At 45.2% G+C, this 20,460-nt stretch overlaps 1 protein-coding gene across 1 annotated transcript in view; it reads right to left on the minus strand.

The window, feature by feature from the left end:
• Positions 1-3,774: 3,774 nt before the first annotated feature.
• LOC137421805 (uncharacterized) overlaps positions 3,775-20,460 on the minus strand; it is a 52,049-nt gene continuing 35,363 nt past the window's right edge. Inside the window, exons 7-9 of the mRNA XM_078773283.1 lie at positions 11,001-11,085; positions 6,056-6,261; positions 3,775-4,936 (exon numbers count right to left, since the gene is read on the minus strand). Coding sequence (XP_078629409.1) covers positions 4,925-4,936; positions 6,056-6,261; positions 11,001-11,085 — 303 coding nt within the window. The 3' untranslated portion in view covers positions 3,775-4,924. The remainder of the gene's footprint in view (positions 4,937-6,055; positions 6,262-11,000; positions 11,086-20,460) is intronic.

Here is a 20,460-nt window from a genome sequence, read left to right on the forward strand (position 1 = left end):
AATTCCATTGATCACCTGTGAGGAGATCTGAAAACAGTAGTTGGGAGGAGGCATCCTTCAAATCTGGGAGAACTGGAGCAGTTTGCACAAGATGAGTGGGCAAACTGCCAGTAGAGAGGTGTAGGAAGGTCATTCATGGCTATACAAAGCACTTGGCTGCAGTTATTTTGTCCAAAGTCGAATAACAAATATTAAGTCGAGGGTGTGAATAATTTTGTGAATGGCATTTCTTTTTATTTTCTGATTTAAAAGGATATATTAAGTTCTGAATCAAAAACAAAGATTCTGTAATATTAACAGGGAAATAAAGAATTGTGGAGACCAAATACTTTTGTCAATTTCAACTTATTTTTTCGAGAAAATTGTGAGTTATTTGAAAAAAGTGCAAGGGTGCCAATATTTTTGGCCATGACTGCATGTCTCGTTGAAATGTTTTTTTTTGTATATACTGAATCGAGGCTCGTGAAAGAGCTAACATTTATTTCACAACCAAATCAACCAGACAAACAAAATATATAAAAAGAGGGAGCGGAAGACAAGATGGGGAGAGAAGGGGAAGCACACAAACACAACATTTGAGAGCAGGGAGAAGTGTGGGAGGGAGAGGGCTTGGGGGGAGGAGGCGTGGGACGGGGAGGGGGAGAGGTATAAAACACAAGGAGACCAAGGACTTCCAGGACAGAAGTGGTATTTCAAAAAATTGTAGGATTTGGGGTGAAATTAGTGGGGGTAGAAAAGATCAAGGTTTTGGATGGGGGAAGATAAGAGATGGTGGTGAACAGCTGTTTTAAAGACCTGGAGGGTGGAGTGGGATTGAAGAGAGTGAGGGAGTTTGTTCCAGAGGCGGGAGAAAAGAGGAATGAAGGAGTGAAGGTGAGCAGAAAGTCTTGATTTTGGCAGTTTAACCATAAGAGGGTTGCAGGCAGATCTTGTGCGACCTGTAGGAATATTTGGGGGACAGAGCCCAGAGAGAGCTGGGGGGGCAAGGCCAGAGAGGAGTCGGTAGAAGACGGAAAGACCACCAACCTGCCTGCGGTGAGTGAGTGAAAGGCCCTTGGAGTTAGCTTCATCGTGGGAGATTCCAATGATTCTGAACGCTTTGGTTTCAACAGCGTGAAGACGAGCTAGGTGTGAGGCGGGAGCACCAGACCAGAGGGGAGAGCAGTATTCCATAGAGCTGCGTATGAAAGCCTTGTAAGTGGTGAAGAGCTCAGGTGTGCCAAGGAAGGACTTCGCACGACGGAGGATGCCCAGTCGGCGACTGGCTTTGGAGGTCAGATTTGAAATGTGGTTTTCCCAGGAAAGATCATGGCAGATAGTGAGACCCAAAATCTTGAGTGACAGAACTTCTTGGAGAGGATTATTCAGAAAGTGGATGGGAGGGTTGTCCCGTCGGTCTTTTCGGAGAGACATCGTAAGAGTGTGAGATTTGTCAGGATTGAAAGACATGTTCCACTTGTTTGCCCAGTCTGTGATTTTGTTCAGGTCTGCAGAGAGTGAGGAGGCTGCAGACTGCCGATCTGAGGGATGAGGAATGGAGCGACAGAGAGTAGAGTCGTCAGCAAAGAGATAGAGAGGATTTTCAAGAGAGTCAGAGAGATCATTGATGAAGACCAGAAAAAGCACAGGGCCCAGAACACTGCCTTGGGGAACTCCAGCCTGAACAGGAAGAGATGAGAGAAACCCATTCAGGGCCACACGTTGACTACGACTAGAGAGGAAGTCCGCCAGTTTACATAATTTACAAATTTAATTTTCGTAATTTTAGTAATTCAGTTTTACATAATTTACAAAATTACATAATTTACATAATTTACCAGCGAAATTTACATAATTGTTGTTGGTTTGGTGCCTTTTTTATTCGCCTTTTAAAGTCATTATGTCCATATATATATCCCATAATCCTGTTTGTTGTATCGCCTTGTATCCCTCCGAATCTCGCACCATTTTGTGTCATCTCCGTCATCTCACGCGCGCCAAGCACAAAAGTTCTGAATCTTCACGAATCACAAAAGTTGTCCTGCTCGAATCACGAACCTCAACCTCTGCTGCCAAAGCTGATCTAATTCCCCTTTTAATTTCCTGTCCCATTTGAATAAGTCTCTTAGGGCTACGTTTTAAATACCAAACTCTCGCGTTCCGGCTCTATAAACAATCCATCTGTCAACTCGGTCTCCTGCTATGGTTTGCTTTTATTCTTACTCTCTATCTACCATGGTTTTTTTTACCTTAATAGTGGGTTATCCGGTACCCCTTCTGCTTTACCCCTGGCCTGAATGGTCGTTATCATGTGCAGTGTGTCCTGCACGCATGCCACATCCCCGATGCTTCACCGATACACATGTCAAATCTTCCATAAAGTCATGTCTGCCCATCCCTTGGCTCCGCCAGTCCAGCCCACATGTTATTACTCATACAGCCTTTATGTCTGCCTTTACGTCTGTCCATCCCGTATACATTTTTAACACCGGAGGTGGATGGAGGTTATATGTTTTCACCCCTGTCTGTTCCTTTGTTTGTTTGTGAACAAGATATCTCAAAAGGTTGTGGATGGATTCGGACGGAATTTGGCAGAGAGGTAGTGTATGTGACAAGGACGAAGTGATTAGATTTTGATGAAGATCCGGATTCGGATCCGGCTACTAGAATTTTTAAAATGATTCTTCACCATTGGGAGATAGGGCTAAAAACGATACGTAGCAGGATATCTCAAAATGTTGTGGACGGATTCGACCGAAACTTGGTGGACAGATTGTGTGTGTGACAAGGAGTAATCGATTCGATTTTGTTGAAGATCTGAATGTGGATTCCGTTACGATAATTATTTAATTTTCAAATGATTCCTGACCATCGAGAGATCGGGCGAAAAGCGCTATATTTAACTTGATATTTAAAAACGTTATGGACGAGTTATGACTAAACTTGGTGGATGAGTTGGTGAGGTGATAAGAACAAGCCGATTCGATTTTGGTTCAGGTCCGAATCCGGCCTATCAGTGGGATACAGAACAAACTGTTCAGCCTGGCACAGGTATTCTGTCCACAGAGTGCCATTCTAGTTTCCTCCATGCCAGCCTGCCTCACGCACTTAGCCCTTCTCCTCCTTTGTTTCCGCCAGTCCCGCATCCAGCCTGGTCATCCATTCCTTTTTCTCTTGTTTCATTATTAACCGCCCAAGAATTACCGTTAATTGTTCCATTAAACCCTCATGGTCATGCCCGTTTTGATTGGACACACTCGAAATTGGAATGTACGCCATTAACTGTTGTGATGTCACATGTCAGGAAATGATAGTGTTTTCCCATTTAAATAGTATATATTTTAAATAGTGACGTTAAATTCCACACATATTCTTTATCTAAACGTATCGAAATGTGTAAACAAAAAAAAATCTATCTTTGTCATTAAGGCCCTTCTGATTATGGGCCTGGCACCAAAGTGACATTGGAGCCATTGTGAATCCAGTCCTGATCGTACATCTTCCGACAACATGTCTCAAACTAAACAAGGTTTATTAAATAACGTTCATGTTTCTGGTCCCATCCTAGTGAGGAACAAGTTCATTTTCCTCTTGCCAACAATGCCAATGGCCGTCACAAATGTGTTTCCCGATCCGCATTGTTATTGAAACACTCCACTGGAAAAATACAGCAATGCTGGCAAATATCCCGCAGATTACTGAGTTTGTTGAGAAGCTCTTCACCACAATGTTGTTTAATGGAGAGGCAATGCAGCAAACAAATTCCAGTATAATTATGAAGAAGAAGATGCAACATTGTCAGTGGGCAGGTATCTCTGCCAGTCCTTTTATTGCCCACGTGCAGAGTACAATACCGTAAATTCCCCATTTATGTGCAAATACCAAATCCCAATGTAAAAATCTCGAACTTTCCCATAAACTCAACTGAAAGGTGCAATGTTTATCTTTAAGAAATCATTTGTAATGGTTTATAGCAAGTACCAAAAAGCAGTCTATCTTTCAAACATGCAGACCTGTAGATTTAGTGAAAAATAAATCAAGGGATTAAGTATTTCTGCAAATGCATAAAGTTCAAAAATGTTACAAATAAGTTTGAGAATTGTCCCTTCGAAATAAACCACCACAAATTGTCCCAGTTGCTTAATGGTATGGGGTCACCTGGACTCAGGAGAAGGAGGAGGAGAAGGAGGAACCTTTTTGGTAATTCAACTATCAACTCATTTGGAGAGAAAGAATGAAAATCTTAATTGGTGGAAGTTTGGAGAAGGTTATCTTTTCCACACTTAATAAAACACTTAATAAAACTTAGACAATGCAATATTACTCGACTTTATCAAGGCCAGTGTGAGTTAGTGTGGGTGGACAATTCCAATTGTAGGTTTATCGACTAAGTGTTGATAAAGGTGTGGTAATCGCCCTGGAATGGATGCGAAGTAAAGCCGATGTTTCCCACATCAACACTTCCTCTGTGGAAGAGTGTTATGATGGTGGAAAGGGGAATTGTAACTATTGTTGAGCTGGCTGAAAGTTTGAAGGGGCTCAGTCAGATCAGGAATGAAGGATCAAAAGGTGATTACATCGGTGATGAGGGATTAAGAGTTACGGGAGGTGATTCGTGAACGAAGGGTTGTTTTGGGGTTGAGGAAAAGAATAACGAGTCACTTCCTTGTGCACCAGGTACTGAATGTTCATTGACATACACTGACATGCATTGTACAGAATTATTGTTATGCTAAACAAACATTCCTGGTTCCAGTCTGCAAAGTCAGGTTTGATGATAGAAAGGTTCTGGTGGAAACAAGTTCCAGGTCTAAGGCTAGATTGGTTCTTATATAATAATTCATTGTTGAAGTCAGTTCATAAATTTCACCCTCACATAATTCCTGTTATCTCACATAATCCGTGACAGGAGAAGCCGATGCAGCATTCGAAACTTCTAACGTTCTTATGTTGGAGCCTGAAAAAAAAAAACGATTTTAGACTTGATACTGGAGATATACCAACAGCTACTCGATCAGGGAAACAAAAACAAAACATCTGAACATGCCTATTGAGCATTACCTTGTGGAATGGGGGTTTTCACTTCAACAATCATCACATTTCCCATTTATTTATTTTGCAGGAATTGTTTTTCCTTCCATCATTTGTGTGGGAAGCTGTTTTGAGTTTGCCGACACACACATTATACAATGATAATGTTATAGTTGAGGTCAAATGTCTATAAAATGATGAACAATTAAACTGTCATGTACCCAGCTTCCGTTGCTTTTTTGAAAAATCTCCATTTCTGCCATTTGTCATGTTTCACCTGCAACCTCTAAAAAATCTCCATAATCACTTCCAGCCATGTAATCTCTGGGTTCGTCTCTTTGTTGTTACTCCCACACCCCACCGGAGAGTAACTTTGGCCCATAAGCTTGGCTCAGAATTAATCCTGGACATGTGCGAATCCAATGTAAGAATATTCTCTGGAGGTTCAAAAATGGTCGTGCCATGTTGAACTGGGTTGTCAAGGTCTCTCACTCTGTCACTGCAAATATTCTTTCAAGCAGCTTTTTCAATTTCATTACAACTACGATGTTTGTTCACCCCATGACATTTTTATTGTTGTCTTTTTAAGCTTCCAGACACAGACCAAGGCAGTACCAACATTACGGGCTAGAAAGTTATCACCCCGCTCATTATAATTAATCACCACCTGTTCTGAAAACCGGCCAACCTCCCCAGTAATCTAGCCATAGGGTTAGCATCATGTCTCTGGAACTTGCATGTTATAATTACATCAACTTGAACTTTCTAATAACTCGCAGGAGAACACAAAAACTTCCATTTAGTTGTGTTTTTGTGTAGAAACTACATTTGGAAAACCGTTTTAGGACATTAGATGTGTTTTGTACCATTTCCAATAAACATACTCACAAGAATACATGTAATCCTCATCGTAATCACCTGAATTACAACCAGTGAAATCTTCACAAACATCTGGTAATGTTTCGGCATTCCCACATCAACGAGTCACATAAAATCAACTTACAACAGCAAAAGTGGATCATCTCTGAACAAAGTAACTACTTACACTCTTATGATCAGCCTGTGAACGTTTATATTGTTGCAAGATTTCTTCAGCCACGGTTTTCACAGCCTCATTGATTTTGGTTTGGCCTGATTCAGATAAACAGTAATGAATCACTAATCGGCTTTTGTCATTACCGATGTTCTTTTCACGAAATGGCTCCTGGGTGGATGTCTGCTCATTGTCATCTGTTGTAATCACGATAGTGCCTACAAGTGAAATGTACCATAAAATGAAGAACAGTCAATAATGTGGGTCAAATCATCACATTCAAAATGAGAAAGAACTGCTCCCAATCCCCTACACCCTCGTTTAGTCCAACTTTGCACATTGGGTAACATGAACGACAGTTCAAACAAACGTCATATCAACAATTCGATAAAAAGATGCTGGTCGGAGCCAGAAGGTCAATTTTCTGACCAGTATCTTTTCCAATGGAAAAGGTTTGCACTTTTTCAAAAAAACAAAAACACTCAATGTCAAATGAGCCTTGAGGCAGCACACCTAGATCCAGGGGTTTATTGTTTACCAGAAGAAATGCAACTTCCAGGCTTACTTTGTTCATGACAAATGGGTTATTAATGTCACCTAACCTTTAAATATAGTTTTCATCATGAATAAACTCAACATATCACTGTGAGGATTTGCACATGCCGAGACTTTGTCAATGACCTCAATGTGTTTGAGATGAAACTCCACTTGCGTCAAAGCTGAATTAGCAAAGGAGATTTGGGCCTGTTTCAGATACTCATCAAAATGATCACTTTTAGGGTGAACAGTGCTGGTTGATGAACACAAAAGCTGCAATGTTTCGGACACTTGAGGGTGCTCCATCAATAACTTTCCTCTAATTTTCCAGATCTGAACAACACCAATTTCAAACATACCAGAAATCCATTCAGTGTGAGTGTTGATTTAATGGTTGCTGTGCAAGAGGAATTTATTTAAATTATAATTGACAGTTCTTCAAAAGACATGTGCTGAAGACTTCTTCAAATTTGATGTATATGGTTGATTTGTACTCGAACATATTTAAGGTGGTTGTTCAGATGCTCCTCCCTTTCACTTCCAAATAGTTGTGAGAATCTGGCTTTCTAATCTTCCATTCATAAAACCAAAATAGATGAGTCAATTGGTCATGGAGGAAGACTTGTGTTGTGCACTGCTAAAGACTGAACCTCAAATTGGGAAGCTCATTGGGATAAAGTGAGATCAGCCATGTCATTGATTACAATAACTTATCAGATATCCAGTACGTGTTTTAAATATAAATAAATATGAATTCCCTTATCAGGAACTTCAATGAAGGATGAGGCCATGGGACCCATTAAGCCTGCACAATAATTGTTTAGTTCGTGTTCTATCCTCTTTAAATGCTGAACATCAAGCAAGGAGGCAGTATGTACCATTTTCAAACTCTTTGGTAGGATTCGGCCGAGGTTTAAACTGCCGACATCACATCTTATTATAATAGAGCAAACGTATCTGGTGATGTTTGTATGTTTGTTTGTGACCAAAACGTCTTCTTCTTCTTCAAATAAAATTAACACCTAAAACACAGTCCGTCAACTCTTAATTATGGACTGTTGGAATATACCTTTTGACCATTTAGACTGCTGAGACCCCTCAGACCTTTGATGACCCATTAAGTCCCCAAAGACCCTTAATACCACAAAGACCCCTGAAGACCCCAAATACCCTCAAAGACCGCAAAGATCCAAAATACCACGAAGACCCAAAATAACCTTAAAGACCCTGAATACCCAAAATACCCTCCCTTAAAGACCCAAAGGACCCAAAAGACCCAAAATACCCAGAAGACCCAAAACACACAAAATACCTGAAAGTCCCCGAAAACCCAAAATACCCCAAAGATCCTTAAAGACTCAGAGGAACCAAAAGACTCTGAAGACCCAAAAGCCCCTGAAGACCCAAAAGCCCCTGAAGACCCAAAACACCCCAAAGACCCAAGACACCCAAAAGACCCGAAACATCCTGAAGCCCAAAAACACCCTGAAGACCCAAAACACCCTGAAGACCCAAAACACCCTGAAGACCATTAAAGACCCCAAAGATCCAAAAGACCCTTAAAGACTCCAAAGAAACAAAATACCACAAAGACCCAGAGGACCCAAAAGACCCTAAATACCTTGAAGACCCAAAAGTCCCTGAAGACCCAATTTTGTCCGCTCTAACCCCCACATAAATTCTCACCCCCACAAACCCCCACCCACCATTCCCACCATCCCTCACACCCTGAGAAAGCAGACATGGTCAAAGATGCCTACCCCTCTGAAACGACGTGTGGTGAGGTGTGCGGAGCGCGCCGAGTCACGCTCGTACTCAGAATGGACCCTTTAACCATTGCGCTACCTATTGTTATTAATTTTCAATAAACTAGAAAGAATGTTTCTTCAATATCTCTTCCAGCATTTTAAGAAAGGTTTCTGGTTCTTTGCCTAGGTGGTGATGTGTGTAAAACTGCAAAGAATCTGCAGAGAGAAAAAGATAACAAGCAATAAAGACTCATAAATCCATTCATTTCAAAGTCAGTCATGGTTTAAAATATCATTTCCTTGCCCTGATTTTGCCAAAATCATTCAGGTTATACGAAGATCGTCCCAAAAAAATTTGTGCCCCAACTACATCTTTTGGGTGCTCCATTGACAAATAATTAATGCAATCTCATTCTCCATAATTACCCTCGCCAGAGGAGAGGGTATTGCATTTGAGTCCGTTTGTTTGTTTGTTTGTCTGTTTGTCCGCACAGAATAAATATGATTTTCTCTGCAACCGTTGGTCCGATTGACAGGAAATGCTCACCAGAGGTGCAACTCCACCTGTATATTTTTTTAATGATAATTATGACGTCATATGTCACGTGGTTCGGCCGCCATCTTGGAAAATTCGAAAAACTTTGCACCTCCACATCTCAAAGAGCTGAATAGAAAAAATGGAGATGGCTCATTGTAAAGAACTCTCCATGGGGAATAAAATATGTTAATGATGATGTCATAGGTGCCTCCATTATGACGTCATAATTCGACAAGTACAAAACTTCATCCAATCAAGATTAAATTTATTGAGCGCCATGTCGACATAAACTGGTGGAGAAAAAAAAATTATGATTACGTCATTGCTCACGTGGTTCGGCCGCCATCTTGGAAAAACCGAAAAACTTTGCACCTCTATTTCTCCGAAAGTGCTGCATAGAAAAAATTGAAACATGGCTCATTGTAAAGAACTCTCCATGGGGAACAAAATATGTTAATGAGGATGTCATAGGTGCCTCCATTATGACGTCATAATTCGACAAGTACAAAACTTCATCGATCAAGTTGAAATTTCTTGAGCGTCATCTCGGTCACAAGGATCACGGGATAAATTGGCAGAGAGAAAAAAAAGATGACGTCATCGGTCACGTGGTTCGGCCTCCATATTTGTTTTAACACAAAAGCCTTCAAAACATGTCCTGGCGAGGGTCTACAATCTCTGATTTGTCTTTCTTGTTTATTTTGTAAAAGGAATGCCATGCCGTGGAAGGACCGATTAAGCTGCTCTGCACAGCTTAACATGGCGTGTGTTTAAAACGTGGGAATTCTTCCGGATTGTTTACAGATAATTAGCCAAATCAACGACGGTCATGATCATTTTGGTGCATCACACTCCACATCAGAGAGATCCAGGAGAACTCCTACATATACACACATACATATACACACACACACACATATACACACATGCATATACAAACACACACATACATACACACACACACACACAAACATATATACATACACACACACAAACACACACACACACACACACACACACACACACACACATACACACACACACACACACACACACACACACACACACACAAAATGAATATTATAAAAGGAATGGAGTGACTCCAAATTCATTTGACAAAGTCAGTGTGAATGCATCGTGTTGGGCTCGAAAACAAAATACTCTCGCTATAACGATGAAAAAACGAGGTTATTAGCTTAAGGTGGAAATATTTTGGTTGTTAGCCCCAACGTTACCGCTGATTCTTGCCGGCGCTGCTGCTCCAGTCTTAGTTTTACTTTTGAAGATAATAGTAACTTTTTGCAAACTTTCATGTGATTTCTTCTCTGCTTTTACTTTTTTTCGTTTGTCTGCCCCACCTGGATAATTTTGTTTCATTGTTTCTGGTTGACATTGCCTAGGTAGGCTGTAAAAGAACGTCGCCTCAAGTGACGTGTGCAAAAACCGCCTTTGGAGGCCATTTTTCCCCGCAGGGCGGGGGTTGGCCTTTTTCGGGCACCATGGTCCCCTTTTTGAAGCAATGTTTTACGGCCGGATGCCCTTCCTGCCGCCAACCCTATTAGTGCGGTTGCGACACACAGGGAATTACCAGTGAACTGGTACTCAATTTGCCAACCTCGGAGGGATGACAGGCTGAGTAAACGCCCCTGGCGTTAATTCAGCGATCGACCGGGATTCAAACCCAGGATTCTAGGATCCCAAGTTGGCACCAGCTTTAAAACATCTATTCACCACCATCTCCTATCTTCCCCCATCCAAAACCTTGATTTTTTCTACCCCCGTTAATTCACTCCAGATCCACTTTTCTGAAATACCGACTTCTTTCCTGTAAGTCCAAGCAGTGTCCATGTGTTGTTTTACCTCTCCCACCCCTCCCCCCTTCCCATGCCACCTTCCCCCAAGCCCCCTCCCTCCCACAGATCTCCTGATGTCCATGCTTTCAAATGTTGTGCTTGTGTGCTTCCTCCTCTCTCCCCATCTTGTCTCCCGCTCCCTTTATTGTATGTTTTGTGTGTCCGTTTGTTTTTTTTCGTCATTAATGTTAGCTCTTACACGAGCCTCGATCTTGTATACAAAAAAAATAAAACCAGACATAATGTCACTTTGTCACATTTAGGATCATCCTGATACCTACATGAGGATGTTGATGGAGTCGTTTGAGGTTTTCCTTTATCAGAACACTTTGCAGAATCTTCGGACTTGGATTGGTTACCATTCATCTATTTGAGGAAGAAAAAGAAAAATTATAATCATACATTACAACAACATTGTTGTTAAATTATCTTCAGTGATTTATTTCAATGCTCTTTGCAGTACAGTACTGTGTTTAATTCATCTTATTAATCACTAAAGGTAGAGAACCTGAATTAAAACAGATATATGACTGATATCAGTTTTGGTTCGTCAATGCTTCCATTGCTTTTTATGGTCAAAATAATCTACACACACTCACACAAGTTGTGATCACAATCAATTGGCACACTTTCACAAGTAATCCTGAAGATGATATTGTTACGGATACGACTTAAGATGTTGCTTGACCGAGCGGAATGGCCGCCGTGTTCGTACAGTTTACCCGATTCTCCCCCAACTCACCCGATTCCACTCGAACGTTGGCCCAAATCGCGCTATGCTAAATCAATGATGGAAAAGACACAACGACTGGGATAAAGGAAACGACGCAAGCGGTACAGTTCTCAAGACCTCCGGAGGAGGATATAATTGGTGGTGGAGAAAAGGGGTAGATTACAAGGTAATGAGGTAAAGCACAGAAGAGATAGGCACTTAGACACAATCTTATCTCTCCCAGACAGACCACAGACAAACGGAACAAGACTGACTTACACAGGGATTGATGGCAGGGAAGGACAGGTCGGTTGATAGCACAAGGTGCACCTTGGCTCAGGGACAGGATAAAGCGCGGTCCAAAAGATGCAGGGAGGTGTCACAGCGCTCGGAGGTGGCGTCCTTCTTGCTTCAAGCTCAGCGCGCATCTGACGTCACCTCCCTCTTTCTGCGCATGCTCAGCGGGGAGTGACACGCCCTCGGCTCGTTGGCTCCGCCCCAGATGGGATCGGTCCGCCGCTTCTATTGGGTGCGGGGGTTACCGGGCTCCGCCCTTGATGAGGAGCTGACAGCGAGCCCCTACCTGGTAACCCCGTCGAGCACATGCTCGATGGCGGCTCGTTGGACAGGCATGGTGCACTCCCAACACCCCCTACCAACCAAGCCGGAGTGAGGACGCACACTCCCCGCGCCGCCGCCGTTGTTGTTGTTGTTGTTGTTGAACCGTGAGGAAGAGCTGCGGGGAGGTATTGGGAGGTCCTAAACTTCCTAACGGTGCCATACAATCACATTCTGGTGCAACGAAGAGTCAGAATTAATGGAAACGAGTCCTTAACTGACATAGACTAAGAATAACTAGCAAGATGTCCTATAGTTGTCTACGTGAGATGCGGTGGACCTGGATGCGACATTTAATGGGGGAAATAGGGGAAGGTCGGGTCTACAGAGTGTTGTTTACAGAAAATGGGACTAGGGAATGGGGGATTGGGGATAGTTGGGAAGGATGAGGAAATAGGGGAATATTTACAAGCGGATATGGATGGATGTAAATCCCATATCCGCAACAATATTCACATGGAAGAGGTTGCTGTCTAAAACCACAAGCAAAAGTGATGTAGATACAGTGCCCTCCATAATTATTGGAACAGTGAAGTCAAATTTGTTATTACCCTGTGCCCGCGAAGGGAAAAGCAGGGTTAAGCATTCGGGTGCGTATGTCGTGCGTACGTGCATACATGTCTGCATTTTTAAAATTCATTTTTATCGGCACTGTTGGTCCCATTGGCACGAAACTTTACTAGCGGAGTTCCTCTAGCTGTCGGAAATTTTTGTTCAAAATTATGACGTCATAGGTCATGTGGTACAGACGCCATCTTGGAAAAACGTTACACCTCTATCTCCCAAACCGCTCAATGGAAAAAAATTTAACATGCCTTATTGTCGAGTACTCCCCATGGGAAATGATATGTTGATGATGATGTCATCGGTGCCTTCATTATGACATCATAATTCGACAAGTGAAACGCTTGATCTGATCAGTATGAAAAAAGAATCCTCTGCACCTGTTATTCCGATTGTCACAAAATTTTCGCAATATGAGCGGCGCTTCCTGTAGAATTTTTTAATGATAATTATGATGTCATAGGTCACGTGGTACAGGCGCCGTCTTGCAAAAATCGAAAAAAGTTGCACCTCTATATCTATGAAACCGCTCCATGGAAAAAAATTGAAACATTGTTCATTGTCAAGTACTCCCCTTGGGGAATAAGATATGTTAATGATGATGTTATCGGTACCTTAATTATGACGTCATAATTCGACAAGTACAACGCTTGATTCGATCAGGATGAATTTTTTTTCTCTGCAATTCTTTATCCGATTGACACAAAATTTTCATCATATCACCATAGGATGGCCTCCTCCTGCAGAATATTTCAATGATAATTATGACGTCATCGGTCATGTGGTACAAGCGCCATCTTGGAAAGACTTCGCACCTCCATCCAGTCGTGGCCAAACATATTGTAACGGATTTGAGAAGTGTAACGGATTTGAGAAGTGTAACAATTTTGAGAAAGTGTAACGAATGTGAAAAGTATGGTTTTGTTGTGTGTAACTGACCCTCGTAATGTAAAGAATGGTCGCAGCTCGTCCTCTTAGTTAATTCCATAAACCTACACACAGGACACGATATATCCTTTTAAATAGTTAGTCCCTTATTCTCTGTGTAGGCTAAGGATGTGTTTTCCACTGGTTTGACTCTTCATTGCACCGAATTAAATAAGAGTACACCCTCTGACGCCCCATGGCAGCTTCCAAGTGCCAGGTTCGCCACTTTGCTGCAATTGCCTCTTTAGGCACTTTGCTGCATTTCCATCTGCCGTCCACTGTGCTGCATTTGACTCCATTACGCACGAGGTAACGCCGAAGAAGAAAGGCGGGTCTCCACCTCGTCATAGAGGGGAGGAGTAAGTCAGCCCTGCTCATCCAACCCAGAACGAGGGGTTTGGCTTGAGAGGGCAGAGAGAGAACGTTTGGGGAAGGTTCGAAAAGGGTGAAGGGCGGGGCCTATATAACCCGCCGCGGGACGCTCCCCAAAGAGATACGAGATGAGCTTTTACGGAGATGGGTCCAGGAGATGCGCTGGAGACGAGCAGGTGTGACCGAGCCGCGCTGCACGAAAAGCGGACCCAAGCAACGCAAGGAGTGCACGAGGCAGCAGTACAGAGTAAGGAACTTCGCCCGCGCAGTTTGGGACCAAAGCTCGGCTTCTTGACGGCGGTGCCTTCTGGCCCGACCGTGCCCAGTACCCGCTGAACCTTCCTTGCCTCTAAAAGCCACCCATCTCCAAGCCATTCATTCCTGCCTGCATTTCCTCGTGTAAGTGTGATCGTCCGTCTGTCTTCAACGTTGTCCTGGGGTTTATTAATTAAGCTTGTATAGGTAAGCTAAAGATTTCACTGTGTGCCTGCTCCTTCCATTTTCTGTATATAACCAACTGCTCTCTTTGCTTTGGCTTGTGAAAATAATTAATAAAACGTGTTATTCCTCCGCACGTCCTCTTCTTCTTCCTCTTTACATTCGGTCGCTTTAGAGGTTTCCCACATTGAATAGCTGTGGCGCGATACGGCCAACGTCTGGGTGAATCGGGTGAGTCGGGGAAAAACTGTTAGGTCGCGGTGCCTTCGCTCGGCAAACAACATCCTTAACCGCGGACCGTAACAATTGGTGTCTGGGAGTGAGATTCGAGGCCCGAACCAAAAATTTTTTTAAACATCTAGGAAAAAAATATTGGTCAAAATTTGGAGCTGCTGGAAATTTGTGTTGTTTTAAAGCAAAACCCGAATTTTGAAATCGCGCCATGGCTGGTCAAGGCGACGGGATGTCGGTGGGAGAGATAGACGGGGTAGAATCGACCCAGGACCTCGGGGAAATGTATGTGGAGGAAAGAGGGGAGGAGAACATTGGCAATGTGGGTGAGGGGGTATCAGGTGCGCAAAATGGCGCTCTCGCGCACGAGGTTTCAGGCGCGCAAAATGGCGCTCTCGCGCAGCGCAAAATGGCGCTCTCGTGCACGTGGTTACAGCGGCACCAAATAGAGCCGCGCCCTTTGTACCAACGGTGGAAGACATGCAATTAATTATGGCTGAAATGAAGGCCCTTTTGGACAGGAACAGTAAAAAATTGAGTGATAAAATGGAAGCAATATCGGGCGAAATGCAGGCCGAATATGAAGTAAGGAAAGTGGAGAGGGACAGAGACCGCAGGTTGGGCGAGCAGGTCCCACGGGTGCACGAGGAGGTAAAGCGGGTCGAGAAGCACTGGTTGAGCGAAGTGGAGAAAAGCACGGGTAACTGGACCGGGGTAGAAATCGCGACACGGGGTTTGGAAAAGCCGGCGACCGATGAGGTAGAAGGAATTTTATTAAAGCCAACGGTCGTCGAGGGGAACAAAGACAAAGCAGTAGTGCGTACAATTAAAATTGAAGAGACGACGGAGGTAGCCCGGGAATTGCAGGGAGAAATGGAATATGTACAAAGTCCCTGCTCAAATCATGATGATGTGCTCACTAACCAAATAAAGAGTTTGCAGGTGCGCGTGGAGAAAAGGATCCCCCAGGTGAGTCGTGCTGTATATTGTGCGGGTAGATTTTGTAGAAGGATGTTTGGCGACAAAAGAATTGTCGCGCGATTGGGGTCAATATGGCACCCGGGCGTTGGTGAAGGGTCCCGTGTGAGTGGAAATGGCACGCGTGTGAAAAAACAGTGTGCGTCAAGGGGTGAGCGTGTTTCGAAGCGCGAGTGTGAGACCGAGTGCGAGCGAGAATGCACGTCGGGGTGTACGGAGTGTGACACAGGGAGTGAGAGCGATACAGAGTGTACGTGCGAGGGTGAGTGTGACACGGAGAGTAAGGTGGTGGTGGAACGTGTGCGAGGAAGTACACCTGAGTTGGTGGTAGCGCGAGTGTGGGAAAGCCCATCTGAGCGCGTTAGTGGGTGGATGCAAGAGTGCACGCCCATGGTGAGTGTTACGGAGGACGTAACGGAGGAGAGGTGTGGACCGAGGTGTGCGAACAGCGAGTGTGCGCGAGAGGTGTGGTGTGTAACAGGGAGTGCGTTGGTGGAATGGATGGACGGCGTTGGAACGCCGGGTTTTGTGAGGGTGAAAGGGGTAGCGTATGCGTGTGAGCATGCAGGTGAAGCATCGACGGTAACCGGGTTAGCGGTTAGGGCGACGGATAGCCGATGCGAGCACTCGGGGCGCGGTGTGCTTTGTTGGATGCGAGGCCCGGCGCGGATCGATGCGGCGTCGCTTCTCTTCGAAGCGTCGGTGCCGATTCGGGCTTGGCCCCGCCCTGCACGGTCGAGTCCAGGCCTTGGCGGGCGAGGCGTCCAGTCCGGTTCAAGGGCGAGTGGGAGGAAGCGGAACGGTGCCCCCTCGCGGGGACGGGGTTCCGAACGAGCGAGCCTCGGTCATCGGGCCCAGGACCGCAAGGTACCGCGCCGAGATGGTGCGTGGAATCTCGGCCCGACCAAACCACCTCCCTTGAACCGAAAGCCGGACGGATTCAACCTGCAGGCGATCAAACCACCCGAATTCATTGCTCGGCTTTACGAAGCCGAGTTTAATGATGTCATGACGCACCGAGGCTAGGATATAGCGGACTGTGATGATGATAATAGTGATAGTGGTTTTGATCCGAAATTTAGAAAAGTGAATAGAATTGGCAGTAATTGGAAAATTTTTGATTGGTTGGAATTTGGTAAGCAAAATTGATAATGGGACATCCCCGATGTGGTGGGATGGCAACTCTGTCATCCCTCACAACGGGGGCAAAGGAGCACTAGATTTATGGGGTTTATGGCAGTGTAAGCTCGCCGAGGGAGGGTTTGGATAATGTGTAGGGACCTAGAAGATGACCTTAGGTAACGTTAAGATTAGTTAGTGACAATGATACCGGTAGTGGGGACGCAGGTAGATTAGTGTGGATGATAATGACGTGGTATGTGCTTAGTTTAAAGGGAAGACGGGGAGCACTAAGTTAGCAGGGCAACAGGTAGTTTAGATGATGCCGTGTGTGAGGAACAGGTGTGATTGCACAGGTGTGCAACTGAACAGGTGTATGGAGCAGTGTATGAGGGAGTAGTGGTGATTGCGTGTGGTGTTGACCAAATGGTCCAGGAAGGAAGGAGGGTGCAGGTGGCACCAGGTGTGAGTGCACAGGTGTGCACCAACAGGTGTATGGAATAAATGGTTGTGTGAAATACATGGAATGTGGAATACATGGAGTGTGGAGTATATGGAGTATTGGAATGGATGGTCGTGGAGTGAGTATGGTGGAAACTATAGAGTGGAGTGGATGGTGCGAAGGTGTGAGTGGGGGAAGGATGGACCCCCATCACGAATACCCGGGGAGGGTAGTGTAAGTGTTAGGTAGAGGGTATAGGTAAATTGTGGTTGGATATTGGCATCTGTGGTGCGTGGTGGAAGAATGGTATTTGGATGGGTGCATTAGTGTTGTGGAAATGGCTGGGCGTGTAGCCTGTTAGTGTGTGTAGTTGGTTTGGGCACTCCACCACTGTGAGGATGTCGGCCAGGTGAGGCCGCAGGTGGGCTCTGGGAGCCAGTAGTTGTGGATGGGGCCCGAGGATCCGGAGGACGGACCCGGGTAGCCCAGTGCCAGAGGGCACCGAGTGAGGTGACAGAGCCAGGAGGGGCCTTCCCCAGTTAGTTAGGTTAGGGTGAGGAGCTAGGTAAGCTCGGGTGGCAACTACAGTGGTGGAGGTGTGCAGGTGGGTAGACCTGCTGGGAGAGCTACACGTCTCAGCCCAGAAATTGTGCAAGGGCACCGGGAGATGAATCGGGGGAGTGAGACCCCAAAATGGAGAAGCACCACAGTTTGGTCAATGGGAATTGGTTTTTAGAACCCATTGTGTAAGTTGGCCAATGGATTGGCAGGGAAAGACCCCGGGTAGTGTAAAGTGTGTTAATGTCATTTAGAAAGTAGTTAGGATGAAAATCTCCTTGCACCATCTGCATCCACTCACCTGAGGTGACAGGTACTCCACACCATGCCAGGTGGTTTTTATTATTTTTATTGATGCAAATGTTGGAAGGTGAGACGCAGCATGACGTGGGTGTGACATTGTGCCTTGATGTTCCATCTCTTCCTCCTTATGAGGGTTGATGATGAATTGGGTGATGGCAAATTTTGGATAGAGGGATTGTGGAGACGAATTTGGTGTAGGGGAAATATGGGGAAGATGTGACGGTAGCGACGGATTTGTAAAGGTGTAGATTTTGTAAATAGGGGGTAAGGGCAAGGGTAGAGTAGGTGACGGGGGGGGGGGGCGGGGGGGGGTGACGTACGGTAGGGACGAGCTTTCTCACTTCGCTCCCCATACGCACTTCGCCTTGCATTGCCTTGTTTGATGTGTACCCTTGTGACCTTACCCCTCGCTCATCTGTTTCCCTCCCTTTTGTCTCCCACCTGAGGACTGTGCGCCACTGGGTGTTGAGAGGAGCGTGCGGAGGTCGTCTTGTGTGCCAGGACCCTCTCAACCAGCATGCATTGCATTGATGTACCACTTTATGGACCGCTGTTCTGCGGCCGAGTACCACTTGATGGACCCCAGGTTCTGGAGCAGGGCACCTCTGTTGGAGACCGGCCATAGTGGCCAGGGAATGTTGCTTACGGACCTCGATAAGGTGGCACCTATGCCAAACAGGTGGACCACCCTTAGTTGGCCCCCGGGGCCCTAAATAAAAATGGACACGGTTTGGGCTTTTTATATTTCCAAGTAGGCCGCATGAAGCAAGAAGACATCGGGAAGAACATCGGCCCAGCAGAGAAGAAGAAGACCACCACCAGTTGTTTTTTTGTGTGTTTATTGCAAACAGTAATGACTGTGCACTGATTGGTGCGTTTGGGTGCTTTTGGGTGCTTTGGTGTTATTGGTACTGGTGCATCGATGCAATGCGTGCTGTCCCCTCCCTCCCAACAGGAATTTCCTTCTCTTTGTTTCCCTAAAAAGAAAAGAAAAAAAAAACACAGGTCCTGGGTTCCGTTGTAAATAAGAAATAACGTCACTGTAAATAATGCTCCCCACCGTAAATGTATAGCTTGAAAACAATTCCGTAATTTGGTTATCCTGTGGGCGCAAATCTGTTAGGCAGGGTGCAATGCAGCAGGGGGACATATTTATTTGTGTTTTAAAATTGTCACACTCAGGGTCAGGTTAATTGTAGAGGGAATTACACCTACGTGTCACACTAAGTTAAAGTTTTGTAGGCCCGAGTACGGGCCTGAAGAAAGGAGGGTGCAGTGTAACGGATTTGAGAAGTGTAATGGATTTGAGAAGTGTAACGGATTTGAGAAGTGTAACAATTTTGAGAAAGTGTAACGAATGTGAAAAGTATGGTTTTGTTGTGTGTAACTGACCCTCGTAATGTAAAGAATGGTCGCAGCTCGTCCTCTTAGTTAATTCCATAAACCTACACACAGGACACGATATATCCTTTTAAATAGTTAGTCCCTTATTCTCTGTGTAGGCTAAGGATGTGTTTCCCACTAGTTTGACTCTTCATTGCACCGAATTAAATAAGAGTAGGCCCTCTGACGCCCCATGGCAGCTTCCAAGTGCCAGGTTCGCCACTTTGCTGCAATTGCCTCTTTAGGCACTTTGCTGCATTTCCATCTGCCGTCCACTGTGCTGCATTTGACTCCATTACGCACGCACGAGGTAACGCCGAAGAAGAAAGGCGGGTCTCCACCTCGTCATAGAGGGGAGGAGTAAGTCAGCCCTGCTCATCCAACCCAGAACGAGGGGTTTGGCTTGAGAGGGCGGAGAGAGAACGTTTGGGGAAGGTTCGAAAAGGGTGAAGGGCGGGGCCTATATAACCCGCCGCTGGACGCTCCCCAAAGAGATACAAGATGAGCTTTTACGGAGATGGGTCCAGGAGATGCGCTGGAGACGAGCAGGTGTGACCGAGCCGCCGTGAAACGTGCCGCGCTGCAGGAAAAGCGGGCCCGAGCAACGCAAGGAGCGCACGAGGCAGCAGTACAGAGAGAGGAACTTTGCCCGCGCAGTTTGGGACCAAAGCTCGGCTTCTTGACGGCGGTGCCTTCTGGCCCGACCGTGCCCAGTACCCGCTGAACCTTCCTTGCCTCTAAAAGCCACCCATCTCCAAGCCATTCATTCCTGCCTGCATTTCCCCGTGTAAGTGTGATCGTCCGTCTGTCTTCAACGTTGTCCTGGGGTTTATTAATTAAGCTTGTATAGGTTAGCTAAAGATTTCACTGTGTGCCTGCTCCTTCCATTTTCTGTATATAACCAACTGCTCTCTTTGCTTTGGCTTGTGAAAATAATTAATAAAACGTGTTATTCCTCCGCACGTCCTCTTCTTCTTCCTCTTTACATTCGGTCGCTTTAGAGGTTTCCCACATTGAATAGCTGTGGCGCGATACGGCCAACGTCTGGGTGAATCGGGTGAGTCGGGGAAAAACTGTTAGGTCGCGGTGCCTTCGC

The sequence above is a fragment of the Myxine glutinosa genome, chromosome 2 (genome assembly GCF_964187855.1).
Source record: "Myxine glutinosa chromosome 2, kmMyxGlut1.1, whole genome shotgun sequence".
NCBI lineage: Eukaryota > Metazoa > Chordata > Myxini > Myxiniformes > Myxinidae > Myxine > Myxine glutinosa.